The sequence below is a fragment of the Stegodyphus dumicola genome, chromosome 7 (assembly GCF_044657685.1).
Source record: "Stegodyphus dumicola isolate Sdum_Otavi_A_Nest chromosome 7, ASM4465768v1".
NCBI classification, from domain to species: domain Eukaryota; kingdom Metazoa; phylum Arthropoda; class Arachnida; order Araneae; family Eresidae; genus Stegodyphus; species Stegodyphus dumicola.
Genome location: NC_140774.1, coordinates 135,923,081 through 135,942,452, shown reverse-complemented (window position 1 = coordinate 135,942,452; position 19,372 = coordinate 135,923,081). Strand labels below are relative to the sequence as shown.

Here is a 19,372-nt window from a genome sequence, read left to right as displayed (position 1 = left end):
ACAAAATAATAATAGAACCTCGGGTATATTCAGGACTCTTTAGCAAACTCTTTGTTGAACAGACGCTTTACAAAATATGATGACACAGCGATCCTAGCCCAAAGTCCATTTATTAGTCCAATCATCCAATAGTTAGAAGGACACATTCAAGCACTAGAGACTTGGCTTGCCAAGTGGAAGATCCTTGCCAATGTGGACAAAAGCCATTATGTTCACCAGGAAAATGCACATTAAGAAGAACCTCAAGTTTTATGGAACTACCCTACCCTGGGCCAAGCAAGTCCCTTACCTTGGGAAGATCCTCAATAAATCTCACACATGGACCGATACAGTACACTGTTTTACAGAATTTTCTAGCTAATTAATTCGTAAAGCTAAACTCTTCCGCTAATCTCTCGAAACAGTATTTTATCCGTAGATAATAAGCTACTCATTTATAAGTCCATTCTGCGTCGTTTACTTTGTTATGCATGTCCAGATTGAGCGTATGCCTGTAAAAGAAATCGAAAAAAATTGCAAACGGCCCAGAACTTCCGCATGTTATATACGTAATAACCGCATTCACGAGGAACTCGTTATTGTCCAGCTTAAGACGCATTGTTATAATATTACCAAAAAATTTCATGAAAGTCAAGCCATTAATAGTAATTCTGCCATCAAAATTTGTGATTATGATTACAATGACCTTACAAACTTAAACAGACCTATGGCAATTTTAAATATACATAATATGTAATTTGTATTTTATCAATTCTTGTACATTCACAGTCCACTACTTTGTACCATTTGTATTTCTCCACGCTGTATGCTGTGCATTATCATATCATCCTATATTCTGTAAATGTCTGCATAGCAGCACCAAGGTTTCGTACTTTCTTGGGCTCTGACAGGTTCTAGTCACCAGCTCGAACTTCAGAGTTTGCGATTTTTGAATCCTTGGCCACCACATCTCATTTTTAAACATCTTTATTTCTACTTGTTAAAAAAAGACTATTAATATATATGTTACTAGCCGCTACGCGGACAGTCATCGTCTTGCTTTTAAATGCCTTAAGGGAACACCAAATATTAAATTTAAAAACTGCTCAGAATTTTGTTCTGCAGAACAACTTTATCCAAAAAAAAAAGGGGGGGCACACAAAAAATTTTTAATAAAAACGTATTACATATAAAAATATTACAATGAAATAAGCAATATCCCTTAATGCAAGTATTAATTATTTTAATAAATAAATAAACCATTTTCCCGTAGCCTTCTCTCAATAAACGTCCAGTATCCAAGATAAACATTAAATTTTAAAAAGCTGCACAGAATTATAGCCCTCATTTTTCCGAGTGGCAACAGCGCTGATATCAGCAACAACGTCTGATTGCGCATTGTTGCTGTTCAATAATCGATTTGATGCGATTTCATCAAAAAACATAAAATAAAAAAATATCATTCGAGTTTTTAAAAAAATCTCTTTTAGGTCCACTGGCTCTTGTCAAGATGCACGCATGTACCAAATTTCGTAGCCCTGGGTCTATTAGCTTACGTACAACACGAACGAAAAGAACGAAAGACACACACAGACAGACAGACGCTTTTTTATATATAGATTATCGATTTGATGCAATTTCATCAAAGAAACATAAAATATTTTTTTTTTTTTTTTTAAATCTCATTCGAATTTTAAAATTCGCTTCGAGGTGCACTGGCTCTTGCCTAGATGCACCCTATGTACCAAATTTCGTAGTCCTGGGTCTATTAGCTTAAACGCAACACGAACGAAAAAGACACACAGACCAACTCTTCCTTTTATATATACAGATTACGAATTACTATTAATACTATTAAGAGATATTTCTACTTTTATTCATTGGAATAATCTCAATTTTTTATCGCATCTCCCTTTCATATGTGAAATATTTTTTCAGTTACTTGCACGATATAGTTAGGAAAGTAATCTTTTCGATTAAAGAAAGGGCCTCGTGCCTAGGACCCTGGTTTGTACGCCGTTCTACTAGTGAAACAGTCTTTACAAAATATGTTTGATAAAAAGTTAATATTTACCAATATATTCCCTCTTTACCAAATATATTCCTAAAAATTATATTATTGCAAGTACAACTTTCCTGTTATTAATTGTTTTATTATTACGCAGCAAAAATTTTAAAAATGTCATAAAGTTGGAAAAAAATTGATAAATTAAATATTTTCAGGCTGAAGAACAATGGACTGATGAAAACGACCCATGTATTACTTACATCTGCGAAAAAAAGGATACTGGTGACGTAAGCAAAATAAAAAGTGTAATGAACTGCACTGAATGTCCAAGAGTAAGTCAATCTATTTTAATAAGCTTTCTATATTTGGCTTTTAAAAGCTGGTTAATTATTAATCAATGTGCATATATACATGAAAATAATGGCCTCGATTTTAAATCAATGAAATGCATAAAACTGAGGGTAAGAAGTAGTGCTTTAAATTACAGTGTTGCTGGAAACAACAGATTCAAATCTGAATTATAACAACCAACCAAACACGAAATAAATAACGTAAATGCTAAATTCTAAAATGCGAAATTGAAGCAATGCAGAAGAAAAATAATAGATATTAGATAAAAAAAAATCCTTTCAATAACAGAAACTGTCTATGATGCGCTGTCTCATCGGGGAAGGGCAGGGCTAAATTTCTAAAATTAGAAGATAAGCCGTATGGAAGGCAGTCCGGTAAGAGGAATAAAAATTAATATGGAAAATAACTAAAATAATAATTTTAATTTTAAGATCTAGTCTACTTGGCTAGCATAAACTGCTACTAGACCCACCTGAAAGTCTGTTAGCGACTTATCGCTAAGCCTAGAAGATGAATACAACAGGGTAAGGGTGTAAACGACCCTTTTATTGAATTTAATTATTTACAGACGGCACAGTCCTTGTGCTTACAAATCCATCATCCACATTTGGCAATAAAAATAAGAATAATGGTAAACTAATCTAAATTTAAAGATAATCTAGTAATGCCAGACTACACAAATTAATTTAACCTTGCAGGTTGATTCAGAAACCTACATCGGCGTGATATTGAACTTCGGCGGCAAGAATGCGAAGCCGAGATTCAAATTTAAACAGCTGATAGAAACAACGAAGTGCGCACTCAATAGCAAAACATGCTCTGACTAACCTTTACTTCAGTTTAAATACACTCTCTTTCATTTGCATCCTGGTACGGAAACGCGTGAGAAACAAGAATGACGGGAAAGGCTAATAAATTAAAATAACTATTAGTAAAAATTATATGCACCTCACAAAGCAATTAAAATGAAAAAACATGTAAAGAAATATTTAGTGAATTATTAATGATAAGTAATTAAATAATGAAATAAAATACCAGACTTCGTTATATTTAAGCCTCTAACAGAAATTAAATTCCTCTCGAAAATAAAAAATAACGGATCAGAGCTTTAGCTGAATTTAAGTAATGGCTGTACAGTATAATGAATGTACTGTTTAAATGAATGATAAAAACGAAAATTATTCTTTTACCAGCACACCACAAATGAGAATAGACAGAAAGCTAGAAACAGTATGAGAGTGCGAAATAGAATTTTAACGGAGAAGTATACGTAAAAGAGTCCAATACTTTTCTGACCACGATTCACTGCGATATAATTCTAGATGTAAAGCAAAATGAAGAAAGGGAAAAATTCGAGAATTGGAAATCCCCGAATTGTAAATCGCGAGTAACTGAAATCTCCGATATCGAATCCGAGGATCACACATCACGAGCAGGGCTATATTTGTAGTACTTTCAGGAACGAAAAATTCATCCGTTCTCATAAAAGCTAGCATTAATTCTTTGCACTTAAGAATACGTTTTTGACATGTGAATGGGGGGGGGGGATTTTCCATTTCTTAAAAGGCTCGACATCCATCCACTAGCGTCTACATCTCAAAACGGCAGTCTATAAGAGAGGCGATTCTATTATTTTCATCGGGGAGTAGGGGAGTTAGAATGGTTTTCTGAGGAATGCAACGGCAGTGGACTATATGTTTGCTTACATTTGGAAGTTCAAAAAATTGCTAAGGTGGACTGCCTTAGTTTCTACAGTTACTTACAGGGAAATATAGGCAGTTTTTTCGGTTTGCTGATAGAGGGCAAATAGACAATTTACCTTTATAATCCGCGTTTATCTATTTAAACTTCAGAAGATTTAAGATGAAGCGAATATATTTAACACAACAGAACACAATCTTAAGACTTGTAAATCTTTTAAAAGACAACAGCAAATTTTTAAACATTACTGTAAAAAATATCTTCTCTTCTAATTAAAATAAATAATAAGATAATGCATGGATGAATTGTTAATTATATGATAACTATGCATTTATAAAAAGTTTTTAATAATGAACTATAAATAATATTTTTAATTATCGATGTATTCTTTTTTAAAAGATTTACAAGTCTTAAGCTTGCGTTCTGTTGTGTTAAATATATTCGCTTCATCTTAAATCTTCTGAAGTTTAAATAGATAAACGCGGATTTATAAAGGTAAATTTTCTATTTGCCCTCTATCAGCAAACCAAAAAAACTGCCTAATATTTCCCTGAAAGTAACTGCAGAAACTAAGGCAAACCACCTTTGCAATTTTCTGAACTTCCTAATGTAAGCAAAAATCGTGGACTGCCGTTGGCGTTCCTCAGAAAACCATTCTAACTTCCCTACTCCCCAATGAAAATAATAGAATCGCCTCTCTCATAGGCTGCCGTTTTAGGATGTAGACGCTAGTATATCCATTCAAAGATTTGTTTCCCAGGGAAGGACGAGCATGCATTGAGAAGTTAGAATCGAGTTTATGACATACTTATTACTAAAATTAAGTTGCACAACATCGAAAGAATTTTCTGCGCAAAACTGTGGTTCAGTTTCACAAAAGAAATGCCAGAGCACCTCTTGTTTAGAGCCCCGCTGTGCTTCGGCTAGAATTATGATTTATCTGAAATACTGAAAGGCGCTGTAGCCTAAATCCAAACAATCGATTATTAACAGTTATATTTCTAAACTGTACAGCTTAAAACTTGTGTAATTTAGAATATTAAGAAAGTTAACCAAAACAATTAATAAAAGCTACTATATGTTTAAAAGCTATACACCCAATGTGACCGAGAAGGGAGTGAAAACAAAGCATGAACTAAATATTAAGATGAAAATCTTGATGAAAAAGGAAATATGAATTTATAGCTAAGAAACTAGCTATAACTTGTATTAATTTAGAAGTCAAACAACAAAAATCACCGTTATATTTTCAAATTTTCACAGGACTAGTTTCGATAGTTTTACCGAACCATCATCCTCAGCTGCGAATGCACAAATGCAAAAGCGCAAAATCCATTTGCGCATTCGCAGCTGAGGATAATGGTTCGGTAAAACTATCGAAACTAGTCCTGTGAAAATTTGAAAATATAACGCTGATTTTTGTTGTTTGACTTCTAAATTAATATTTGTTCTGCATGTTATTGTATCTTAGCTATAACCTGCTTAATAAAGAGTCAAATAAGTGCATATAATCCTATAAAAATCAAGCACAGCCAAGTTGTTTCAGCAAAGCGAATAATGTAAATTATTTATTACTGCAATAATTTTTATGCTACTAATAATTCACAACAGCCATCATTCTAATTTAGAAAATGCAAGATAACAATAATAATATCAGAAAGTTCTCATACAAGAGCTTACAAAAGCAAAAAGAAAATGCAAATAAATATGATGAAGTTACCAAAAACGATGTAAAAACCCAAGTAGATTTTTAAGTTTTACTATTCATAAAAATAATAACACAAGGTATAAGGTAATTTCTCCTTCCTTTCCGCGTACCTTCGTGGTGTAACAGGACAGTACGTCTGGCTGGCAATCGGAAAGTCTGGTATCCGATTACCGGCGAGGGCAAACCTGGTTTCTTAGGTTTCCTAGGTTCAAAATAATTAAATAATTGTCCAATTGGTGCCCGAACTAAACGATGGTGGATGGTAATATCGTCACCACCAGGATTTGGCAATTGAGTCCTCTCATTTCCAGTCGCTTTTTAAAAGGGGATATATATAAGAGAATTTTCCCCTTCCTTTCCGCATGCTTTCGGGGTATAACTGGATAGCACATCCGGCTAGCAATCGCCAGGCCCGGCGCTCGAATGCCGGAGAGGTCAGCTCATATTTTTCATGTAAAGACTCTGCAAATGTAATCATTTATTCTGTCCACAGCATTTCAGGCTGTAATTCAACTCAGCCTTCATTCGTGCGTTTTTCATGAAGCGAAACACGTTAGCTGGAAATTAAGAAGAAAAAAATTAAGTGTCTAAACCTTTTTTTCTGCAGCTGTTGTTCGCATGTTTAGATTCAAATCGAGTGGCTGAAAGTAATCTTGAAGATCCTATTTTATAGTAACAGACTATATCGTACGCGTCTTTATATTACACACAAGAAAAAAATATGAAATTTATATACAGATGGCTCGTTAAAATAAGTAAATAATTGTCCAATTGGTGCCCGAACTAAACGATGGTGGATGGTAATATCGTCACCACCAGGATTTGGCGATTGAGTTCTCTCATTTCCAGTCGCTCTTTAAAAGGAGATATATATATAAGAGAATTTTCCTCTTCCTTTCCGCATGCCTGCGGGGTATAACTGGATAGCACATCCGGCTAGCAATCGCCAGGTCCGGCGCTCGAATGCCGGAGAGGGCAGCTCATATTTTTCATGTAAAGACTGCAAATGTAATCATTTATTCTGTCTACATCATTTCAGGCTGTAATTCAACTCAGCCTTCATTCGTGCGTTTTTCATGAAGCGAAACACGCTAGCTGGAAATTAAGAAGGAAAAATCAAGTGTCTAAACCTTTTTTTCTGCAGCTGTTGTTCACATGTTTAGATTGAAATCGAGTGGCTGAAAGTAATCTTGAAGATTTTATTTTATAGTAACAGACTATATCGTACGCGTCTTTATGAAAGAAAAAAATACGAAATTTATATACAGATGGCTCATTTAGCAACTAGAAAAATAACTTAATAGAAAACACCAGGGTTTCGCGACTTAAATACTCGACCACTGGTTGGCTAAAATCGAGCAATGAACGTAAAGTGCAAAGATAGTTCCTAATTCGAGAAATAAGAACGAATTTTTTAAGTAATTGTTAAATTATTATTTCAGGTGCATTCTGGTGTTTTTTTTTTTTTTTTTTTTTTTTTAAATCCCTGCCAAAATAAGAACATAAGCTACAATGTTTTCATTAATACTGTTCACTGTTTAAGTACATGGGGGAAAAAAAAAATTTCCTTCTCATTTTTTTTCCATCCTCTTTTAGACTGCTACTTATTTCCCACCTTCTAAAATACTTGGCCAGTGTTGTGGCGTTTGCAAAATAACGAAATGCGAAGATGGAGAAGATTTATACGAGGTAGGAGATAGTTGGGTTAGTCGAGACCAGCCCTGTCGAAAAGCGGAATGTATAAACGAGTTTGGTAAAATAAAGACAATTTATACCATGCAGCCTTGTCCAGTTATTCCTAAGGATTGTCCAGAGGTAAATAGTTCAATTTTATTTCATTTTACACAATTCTGAACTTTGGACTAAGAACCAATTAAGCACTGTTTAGTCAAAAGCTATATGGATTTTCAATTTTTTTCTCTTCCATCCTAAGGATAAAATTGTGTGGAATCAAAATGGTTGCTGTAAAATTTGCAATCTCACAAGTGGTAAGTTAATTTTTGAATAAATTCAAAAGTAAATGAATTTCAATTCTACATATGTTTTCAAAAATATTGTATTTCTTTTTGTTTTAAAAGGAACTGATATAATGATATGATCGTAAAGATCAATTATATGTAATATCTACATCAGGGCAAACATAACGTTTAGGAAACTCAAGTGCTCAGAGATGTTTTATTTGGAAAAGTGCAAAAATCGATATTGAAATATTTATATATATGTAATATATTTCGCAAAGTTGGTGGCGTAGAAGATGCATAAAAGAAGGAAAAAGAAACTTGTAACAGCAGTTGTAGTTAGTTGTAAAAAACAGTTGTAGGCGAATTCATTTATTTCCTTTTTACTAGGCTTGCACACATTTTTAATCAAGCTGACACTTATAAAATGGGATTTGATACTTTGATACTTTGTCAGCATACTGGCCTTCAGCAGGGGATATTAAATAGAATGGGTGCTACAGCTTCTTGTTCTTAAAGAATTTTTTACATCGGTGCTGATAAACTTGCGAAATATATTTTTTGAAGACAGCAAAGAGCAGCAAGTTGCAAGAGCGAAGCGGAGAGCGAAAAGTGGTGCATTCTGAAGAAAGCATGGAAGAGAAAGTTAAAGAGTTTTGGTTCTGGACGCCAGAGGATGACTACAATGGCAAATGATCCTTCTATTGCTATGTACAAGACGCCGTAGATCACTAACAGCACGGCAGCTGGCGTCGCATCTCTCAGCTGCTGCAGGACGGCCCATATCCCGCCAAAATGTGTCACGTCGACTACATGAACGTGGACTTTATTCTTTGGTCCCCATAGCAGTCGAATTGGGCGGTGAATATCGCAGCTAGACAACACAGCACTGGGGCCACGTACCCTTTACAGATAAGTCTCAATTTAACATCCAGAACGATTCCTGAAGGGCAATGATATGTCTATAGCCAGGGACACGCTATCGGGCACCAAACATCATCGAAAGAGACAATTACATGAGAGGGACGCTTGCTTATATGGGCTGGTATAGCAACGAATGGCCAACCTATACATGATTCCTGGTGGTTCCGTTAAGCTGTCCAATATCGAAATTCTGCACCCTCTTGTGCGTCTTTTTATCGCTGCAATGGGTACCGATGCGTTATTTATGGACGATAACGACCACCCGCATAGAGCTCTAGTGAAGCGGAGTTATCTGTAGAGTGAAACCATTCCACATCTGCCATGGCCTGCTAGATCATCAGACCCGAATCCCATAGAGCATGTGTGGGACAATAGATAGAAGGTCGCAGTATGCCGCCAGTACCTTCCATGAGCTCCGACATGCATTACTACAGAAATGGGCACTACTGCTATAACAAGCGATCGACATTTGTCTGGCCGTCACCAAGCATGCATTTCAACTAGAGAGTATCATACCCGTGATGCTTCCACTACACATTTTTCAGACCTATTTGGTCTTTCGCGATGTAATGGTCGTAATACATATGTTTTTGTATGACTCTACTTAATTGTTTACTATGTAGTCTATGCCACATCAACCTCTTGGATCAATTTCACGTATATCAATTAGTTTTTGCTTTAGTCCGTGTTTTGCCTTTGTTGCATATTTTTTTAGCAAGAGTGTATTTAAATTAAGGCCGTAATTTCCATTACTTAAAGAAATAATATTTTACATATACCTCATATACATTTAATTTGCTGTGATATATAAAATATGTATGAAATTATGGAAGGTAATAGCATTCTTTAGCTTCTGTACTATTACTTGAATTCCTAGTTTCTGAAAAAAAAAAAAAATCGACTTTATTTTAGAAATTAATATGAATTAAAATTTTATTTAGATAATTTAATTTTTCACTTTGTATGAGTACTGTACCTAAGATGTAATTTCAAGGGGCCAGGAGAGACAGCAGTGTTTTTTTACATAAAGCCAATGTTTTTATAACAGTGTTGTACTTACAAATTGAAACCTTAGTTTCAGGGGGAGGGGCTGCGGCTCCTTCAGTTCCTTCCCTACATGTTTGTACATATATAAAAACAGAGAATATACATATGATGTTTAAAACTTACAGAAATCAGCTGCAGCACTGGCCCTATACCTGAGGAAGATACAATCGGTTTCTTCACATTCCAAGATATGCTCCATGGCGGTGTATGCGTGAATGAAAAACCTGTATCGCATGTTCTTCGATGTTCTGGTGCATGCCATTCACACTCATATTATTCTTTGGGTAAGTTTCATAATCTACGTGGTACTGATATACACATGCACATGTTGGCAACAAAACTGAAGCATTATGTATAGTACCCTATATTTTAATCTAATAAATGTACTTCTGGTTAGGAAATTCAAATGATTTAAAATTTTATCAACAATAACACAGTGTAAAGTTGAATTTTCAGCAGCATTTAGAAATATAGACCTCAAGCACTAAAGACATAAAATATATTTTGGAGTTTGAAAGAAGGCAAATTGTTGCTATTTGTCTATTTAGTGCATTCCTTACCAAGGCAAAAATTGATATACTTGCCAAAATTGTCTAAAAGGGATGTTAGTGTGTTATAAAGAATTCTAAAAACTACTATTCAAATTATGGTATCATTTTCCTAAATTCACCAATTTCAACAAAAATTGGTTAATACTCGTGGTTAGGCAGCTATAGTAAAGCCACTGATAACCAGCATCCATAAAGGCTGTTTGAGTAGTGCCAGGAAAGCAAAACTTGGACAATACGGCAATGAAAAATGCGTCCTGTTCACTAAGGCAGCACTTTCACCATCTTTCCCACTCCCAAAAGAATTTATGATGCCTTCCTTCAAAGACATATGTTTCAAACTGCCTCACCCCCAGAATGAAGCTTGACAATGGTTTCGTGGCAGTTTGGACCTCAGAGAGTTTTTGAGAATAGTGACTGTTCTTCATCCTTTTCAAGGACTACCAATAAGCCAAAGCCCACCCCGCTGTCCAAATTTTATACTCCAAATGATGTACTGTTTATCAGGATGATAATGCAATAGTTCAAACCACAAAACTAGTGGAAAGAGAGATTTGAAGAATGTGAAAATGAGCCTGAATATCTTTCACATCTTGCATAAGCTCCTAATCTGTTGAGCTTATCTGAGGTTTCCTCTTCCAACATCATAAAGTGAAACAGCTACTACATTGCAAGAGAAATGGCTTAAAATACCTATAATGGTTGAAAAAACTTATGCACTAATTTCCAAGAACAGCTGCAATATTGATCTCTAAAGAGAGCCTACAATATAAGAGTAAAGCCTACAATATAAAGTATTATATTGTAGGCTCTATTTGCAAGTGTTTTAATTTCATATTCCAGCCCTATACACCTACTTACTAAGAGTAACACCAGGAAATTTCACTTATACCACCAAAAAAAACCAAATAATTAAATCTGGGCTTAAATGAATTATTCTGATATTCATAAAATGCAATTTTTACGATAATTATTATTATTAGATAATATACCAAATACCTTTATAATTCATTGAATGATTACATTACAAAACAAAAATCGACCAACATGGATTATTATTCCACAAATTTTTATTCTGAAGTACAAGGTGTTTATAAAGTCCCGGACCCATTTTAATGTTTAATAACTCATAAAATAATAAAGATAGATTAAAATTAATAATATAAATGGTTAGATACACTCAAAAAGTTTCATGACAATTGTCAATGAACTTCCATGTGTGCCCACTTCGTCGCATGGAAAATATCAAGTCGATATTCAATTTCACGCCAGGTACCGGCAAGCATGTCGGCATCCACAGAGGCTATTGCTGTTGTAATTCTGGCTTTTAGGACATCAATGTTCGACACTCTCCTCCTGTAAACGTTGTCCTTTACAAATCCCTAAAGGAAAAAGGTCCAGCGGCATTAAATCAGGTTATCTGGGTGACCAAGGAATTGGGCCTCGTCGCCCAATCCATCTTCCTGTAAAATGGTCATTCAAAGGACTATGAACGATGGTACCCCAATGAGGTGGTGCACCATCTTGTTGCAAAGTGGCTGAAGCTCTTTTAGTTGTTAAATACGAAGTTTTCCAACATGTCTAAGTATACTATACGACTGATGAGACCGTCTTTTCTGTAAAAAAAAAAAGGCCCAATGACTCGGTCAGGCATTAGTCCATACCACACATTAACCTTTGGAGAATCCCCTTTGCCTCACAGTATTCATGGGGGTTTTCATATCCCCATATGCGTACATTATGGCACATTAAAAGAGAGAAAAATGCAATTAATAAGCAGACGATATTTAGAAAAGTACAGATATTTAGACTAGAAAATGAAATTATTTGAAATTAACCACACATGCAAACGATATTTACAAAAGTAAAGATATTCAAACCTAAAAAGGAAAATATAAAAGTTATTCCATCAATAAATGCCAAAAGTTTGTTTATATCTTCATTATGAGTTATTAAACATCAAAATGGGTCCAGGGACTTTATAAACACCCTGTATATCTGAAAAAACCTCAGCTGAGCAAACCCCAGCTCAGTTACAATCAATATGATATAATACATAAAATGTTGAACAGAGAAATGAATTATGTAAAAGTAATCCATGGCTATTTGCCTAAACTAAGAGAAGCTTCATTGAAAGACGAAAATTGGTAGAACAATTTAGGTCGTAAAAACTTCAAAAACATCCAAGTTAATCATACAAATAACTCAACAAACAGCTTCCAGCATTTTGTGGCTTTAATCTCTCAGCCTAGGGTAAGATAAAAATTTTAAATTAATAGTTAAAAATATGATTTTTAATTGCATAAGTACATTTTATATATGAGAACTTATTTATTTTTGGCTTATGCTGAAATCACATAGTCCAGGGTTCATACACATTTTTGCAAGTGGAAATTAAGTACTTCTAAGGATGATCAATGAAAAAATTGAAGACCTAGACCTTTTAGAATAGAAAATGAATAAACTAAAGCAATTATCTTCACCCAAACTTCACTTTTGTAATTTGTAAGAATAAAATAAATCTGCAAGTAGGATGCATTATTATTAAACACAATATTTAACTTAATTATAAAACAAAATCAAGAATAAAATCAACATCATAATTTTTTCAAGTAATTTGCATTAAATTATGAAACTTTTATGTTTTACATATATAACAGTCCCACATATTTTAAAGATTTAATGACTTTTTGTTTAAATTTAATTAACAATTTAGCTTGATACTGATTCTTTCTTTTGTGCTTCATTTTGCCATGTACTCGCTCAGTCCAAAAGTTTATGCAGATTTTACATCTGCCATAATTTAAATTGAGAAGAAAAATAATAATCAGCATGAAGCAAAACCGAAGCTTGGCTGTTGCCTCTGCAGCTGCTAGCTTAGAGACAGAGAACAACTGACAGAACACATGTGAAAGCCTGATGTTGGTATGGATATGTTGAAAGTTAGCTGCAGTTTGTCTCAGTTAAGTGTTATAGATTCGTGTCGATTTGGAGTTGTAACCCAGCTAATATACAGTATTTAATATAAAGTTCCAATAAGTCACTGAAACATAAGATGTGATAGATTGTTATGTATTATTTTAAATCTTATTAGTGGTAAGGAATAAAGTTTTATGTTAATTTTTAGATTTTTGTGTTGTATCTTATATTCACAATCAGGATTAATGAAAGGGATTAACTCAAAAATACAAATAAGTACAGAAGGGTGAACAGTTACTTACAAATACTTAAATTACGTACTTAGATATCCTTAGTCAGAATAGATTTAGATTTATATTATTATAATTTCTAAAAAGCATATGTTAAAAACACACTAAGAATATTTTATAGCAGTTATAATTTATATTAATCCAAAAATTATATTAGCATAATTATACAAATATTTTAATATAATTATAAAAGCATTATAAAAACATTTATGTTTTGTAGCAACAACAAAAAACAAAATGTTTATTCATTTTTTTCAGTTTGAAAGTTTTTCAGATATTTTTAGCTAATTTACAGGAATTTCCTTCTCTTTAGTATCTTTGGTAAGTTTATTTGTGTCAACAAACAAATCAATGTTCCTACTAGTCTCAGCTTCATCTTCTAATTAGTTAATATTTCAACAATGTACCTTTGAAGAATAATTCTTGTTTATAAAATCAATTTCTTTTTCAATCAGTTTCTTCTTCATTTTTAGAATTTTCAAATTAATTAAAGACTTTTTTTTATTCTAAAAAACTGCTTGTACTTCGAATATATAGAATAAACTGCTAATTTTATTTCTTTAATAATATGAGTATTGAGAATAAATATGAAGTAATATAAGGTCAGGGCAGGTGCCAGTCTGGCAGAATTTATAAACTTTTTTGAAGCACAGAGCAATAAAATCTAGGAATGGCAAATATTCAAAAATTTACAGCAGGCACATAAATGTTTAAGGTGCACTCATACATACATCCTTTATCAGAAAAGTTCCAGAACAAAGGTCGAAATTGCATTTACCAAGTAATGACCCTAGCTATCAAAGTAGTATCCTTGGCTATCTATACACAACTGCCAACATTTCTGGAGATCTTGGAAGCAAGCGGGGAAATCTTCAACTGTGATGCTTGCAAGCTCATTTGTTACAGCTGTTGGATACCTGCAAAAATCTTGATGAAGCTTTCCTTTCAGTCACCTTTACGCTCATGGAAACAAGAAAAATTCACAACAATCTTTGACACACATATGGGATCATGTCTGTTTCTATCCAATAGTTTAACAGGAATTCTTCGTCTTTCCTCTTACTGTCCATCTATCTCTTGGTGAGTGAGGGATGATTCTTGCATCAAGTTTGTGTTTCCCTAAATCTTTGCATAAAATCTTATGACACACATCATGATTCAAATTCAGTTCTTCTGATATTACATGCACAGTTACATGATGGTCTTGCAACAGCCTTACATGCTTCACGTTTGCATAAGTATATGTTGTAGATGGACAACCAGCTCTGGGATCGTCTTGCACTGAATTGTTGCCTTCAGGAAACCTTTTGTGCCACTCGAAAACACAAACTTTTTTAAAGTGTCTCGCCTACATAGGCTTGCTTAATCATATTCTACGTTTCATTAGATGGTTTCCCAAACTTGAAGCAGAACTTAATGTTCACTCTTTGCTCACAATCAGCATTCTTTGCGACAACAATCCAAACAATGTGTTGCTAAACACAGCCCTGCCACTTAGTAAGTTTGTGTGGAAACATGGCCAAGGTCATGCTAAGTAAGAATACATACCAGGTAACGTAAAAACAACATTTGTTCCTTTTTAGTACTGTAAACTCGGAAATTTTAAAAAAAAAAAAAAATTGTCCTGGAACTTTTCTGACAAAGTATGTATAAAAATGAATCTTTTAATAAATTGTTGAATTGTTTATTTTCAATTTCTTTGTTTGCTTCAATGTTTATTCTAGTGGAAAGATACCAGAATAAAAGGAAGATAAACATACTAAGAGAAAGACTTCTGGAATCAAAAGGAGAAAATTCAAATAATTTTATTTTCACTATTCTTCCAAAAGTTCTCCAAAAGAAATAAAATTCATCACAAATTTCCTATAAAACATGTCAGCCATTTTTCTGGAATTGTAGGTACATAAATCGCCTTTAAAATCCTTCAAACTTTCCAAGGTGCAAGGTCTGAAATCCCTACCAACTCTGTAAGAACAAAAAGCCAGAAGGTTTTTGGAAAAAAAAAGTTCAAAAAGAAACTGGTACACATTTAAATAGTCAGACACAATTACATGAGGAAAACTCATGAAAAAATATAAAAGACAAATGAAATTAATTAAAAAATAATTGCAATTCCCCCCCTTTTAAAATAAGTTTCAGAAACCGTGTCGCATTTATTATTGTTTATTTTTCAAAATAAAAATATTCCCAAGTCACAAAAATGAAATGTAATGTCACTTTAAAATACAGCAAGAGAAAATAAAAAATGTTTTACTTGAACGTTATTCCTTAAATATAATTTTAATATATTATCATTATTTTTATATTTCTAAATGTTATTATGTTTGTAAAAATCCAAAAATTCACAAATCTCTGAATAAAAAATTTTGTATTCAAACTGATCTCAAAATTGGCAAAATGTTCAGAAGTCAGCAAATTTAACACCGATTAATAACTGGACTTGTATCCCAAAAAGAGAAAAATTGATCTGCATGTAATATGTTATGAGCTGCTCATCCCCCCCCCAAAAAAAAGGAAAAAGAAATTGTATCAAAATGTTTGTTTCGAAATTTTGCTATATTAACTGTATTATGTTCCACTATGTATTCACAAGCATGTACATGATTCTTGGAACTTTTTGCCTATTTTTTGTTTATGTGCCCTCTTACTGTGCCTTACTGTGATATTACATTAGAAACAACTGTCTTGCATATTGGCATTTCTTTTAAACCTACTTGCTACTGATTTCGCATTGCTATTACTTGTAATGTTTACCTGCACCTTGATTTCTCTGGACTTTGTTATCAGCTGCTAGTCATTAGCATCTGGTTTCTGTTGACTCATCATTTACTGCTCGGTGGACTGTGCTGTTTATTGAAAGCTGTATCTGTGCCATATATTGCTCATGTTACTTGAGCTTCACATGCTATATTAACTCTGGTCTACATATTTGGAATTCTCACATATATTCGAAAATCGTGAAACTGTGTTACACTAGGATAGCACTTAAGAGCCACATCTTGCAAACTGCAGTCGCCTGAGCCAACTTTTTTTACAAGACTATCACTTTATTTAATCATCATATAGAAAATTACTAATAAGTAATGATATTTGAAAATTTAAATATGTAATGCTGTTCATTATGTATCAGCATCTCTACATCTACAGAATCAATATTTCTTCATTATTCAAATGTCAAAAATTAGTTCATTTAATTTCATGTACAACAAACCCTGTTTAATCAAATGGTCGCCTGAGAACAAATTATTTACCGTATTTTTAAGCTTCATTTTTGTACTTGAAAAATTAATACATATTTTACGATAAATTTAAAAAGTAATGAGAGCACATTTGTATATAAATTACAGAGATGTGAAATATCAGTTCTAGAGATAATTTTTAAGCATCTACAGTAATTGATAAATTTTATCAGATTGTACTAAATAAAAACTTTTTGAAAGTGAATAACTACCAGAAATAGAAGCGTCAAATATTTAAATGAATTATAAAATAACCTTATAGTGTGTATTTATAACCAAGTGAAATTTTGACACTGTGACTTCCCCCCCCCCCATTACAATTGAATTCTCTCTATTTCCTTTAAATAATGTTTTTAAAAAAAGTTTAATATGGAAATCTTGAAGTTTGATTTTATTTCAAATGTGTTTGAAACTATAAATGAAATGATGAATACAAAAATGGTTGGTGAATGGCGCTAATCTTATTTTGCACTGATGGAAGACTTTGACGATAACCCCATGAAGCCACGAATCCATCTTGCCTTACTAGCACTGTGCAAGTATCATGATATGGGGCATGGATGTGGCACTCTGATGTTCCTCAAGGGTAAACAAACAGCATGAGATATCTAGATATACTGGCAGATCAAAAGCACCCTGCAATGTTGCATTTTTAGCCTGATGGTGATCAATACTTCGTGGACGATAATGCAACTATACATTGTGCCAGAAGTGTTCAAAATTGGTTCGCTGAACATCAGTGTGACTTTCAACACTTTCCCTAGATCTTAACCCCATAGAAAATGTGTGGGATATGGTGAAAAGATGCATTCGACAGCATTCTCCTTTTCCATCTAATTTATAAGATCTAAAAAGCTGCATAGCCACTGCATGGTATTCTCTGAACATAAATGCACTCCAGAAGCATGTAAACTCGATGCCCAAATAAATCAGAGTAGTTATTCATGCAAAAAGTGGTTCAATAAAATATTGATCTTGGGTTTCTAATTAACTGGCCTGTGACCGTATTTTTGATGCAATAAACTTTGGCCATACGTTATCAAAAAAAAGTGTTATCCAAAATTGTTCAATCTTACATTGTTCAGATGAACGGCATGCTAGAGCAGAAGTTTACTGTAGTTTACTTGAAACACATCTTCATAATGCAGTTAGATGTCCTGAGTCTGAAGTTCAGGCAATATAATGTTTAAAAAGAGATTTAAAAGAATTTCAATGCTGGAAGGTGGTTTAACATTTTTATAGATTTCTAGCATGATAACAGGGATAATGGATGAAAACTCAGTGTAACACCTATAATCTCTTGAAGATACATACTTTCCTGAACACACATCTAAAAATATTACATTAAAAAAAATTTCCTATTGCTTTTGAATTAGTGAAAAAAATATTCAAATTTTGAGTTTTAGCTGCAACTCTTGTTCTTGCATTTGAATACATTTTTCTAAATTATTTTTTCAAACTTTTGTCAAGATCTTAAATACAATAATATATGAAAATTCAAACTTGGTCCAAAGGAAGAACAGATCTATTAAACCTTTCTTTTTCATGCAGTGTGAAAAATTTTTTATCTTTATAGTTTAAAAATTAACTAAGAAAACCCACTTATGTATATGTACTTTCATTTCAGAGGATGGTGATTTTAAGAACATGTGCTTATGCTGCAAAGTGAATGTTACCATCAACCGAACTATTGAACTTCGTTGTCCAGATGGTAATTACATCACAAAAACATTCCTCCAACCAGAATCATGCCAGTGTTCAAAATGTGCTCCCAAAACAAAAGAAAAAAATACAGGCAAGACAGATTATAATTCAAACCCATGGAGTCAATCTGAAGAAACTGAAAATTCATTCAAAACATTCCAAATAGGTCAAGAACCTGAAGATACAGACAACTGGGAAATTTCTCAAGCTGAAAGTTTTTCACCTTTTGAAAAAAATACACTCTTCGAAGACAATAATGAATTTTCACAAGAAGAAGAAATATGAGGCATGTGTCCTCCAACTATTAATTAACTGACTTCCTGAAAAAACTAAATATGTTATTGATAAACATGGATAACTGCTATAAAACAGGTAAAGCGGTATTTCACATAAATACAGCACTGATGATGGACAACTATTTCTCTTTTTAGTGCTTTGATATTAATTACCCAGTGAGTGAAAAGGATTTTGATACATAATTTTATTTTATAAAGGATTGTTAAAAATCATTTTTTAAATATATTTACAAAATGTTTCAATTTTGTTAGAGGATATTTCCATGCAAGCTCTCCTAAGGAAATCATCTATGATCTATTCCATAGATACACATGTTGAAAAATTCATCTGTGAGTTGTTATTTAAATTGCAACAAAAATAATAATAAATACATACATAAAGTTTAAACTCTTCTGTCCGAAAAAAATCACACACACACACAAAAAAAAAAAAAAAAAAACTTCATACCTTCTTTGTAATGATTCAGAAATAAACTTGGTTGTGAATACAGCACACATTTCAATACTTAAAATTAATTTGCATTCATGTGAAACAAAATATAAAGAAAATTTCAACAGAGAGTCCAAGTGGAAACCTTAAGTGTCTCTTGAAAATAACCTTCTTGTAAAAAGGTTCTTCTTAGACCTTCTTATGAGAAGACCTCTTTAAGTAAGTATTATTATAAAATTATCTTGCAATTACTTAATATGCAAGAAATTT

At 33.0% G+C, this 19,372-nt stretch overlaps 1 protein-coding gene across 3 annotated transcripts in view; it reads left to right on the top strand.

Moving 5' to 3' along the window:
* Positions 1-18,923, top strand: part of LOC118189478 (hemocytin-like) — a 728,690-nt gene extending 709,767 nt beyond the window's left edge. For 2 of the 3 annotated variants that reach the window (XM_085820839.1, XM_085820838.1), the window contains exons 96-100: positions 2,203-2,319; positions 7,344-7,562; positions 7,681-7,735; positions 9,802-9,960; positions 18,300-18,923. In XM_085820839.1, coding sequence (XP_085676965.1) covers positions 2,203-2,319; positions 7,344-7,562; positions 7,681-7,735; positions 9,802-9,960; positions 18,300-18,661 — 912 coding nt within the window. In that variant the 3' untranslated portion in view covers positions 18,662-18,923. The remainder of the gene's footprint in view (positions 1-2,202; positions 2,320-7,343; positions 7,563-7,680; positions 7,736-9,801; positions 9,961-18,299) is intronic. The other variant, XM_085820840.1, reaches the window with a different exon arrangement.
* Positions 18,924-19,372: the final 449 nt, after the last annotated feature.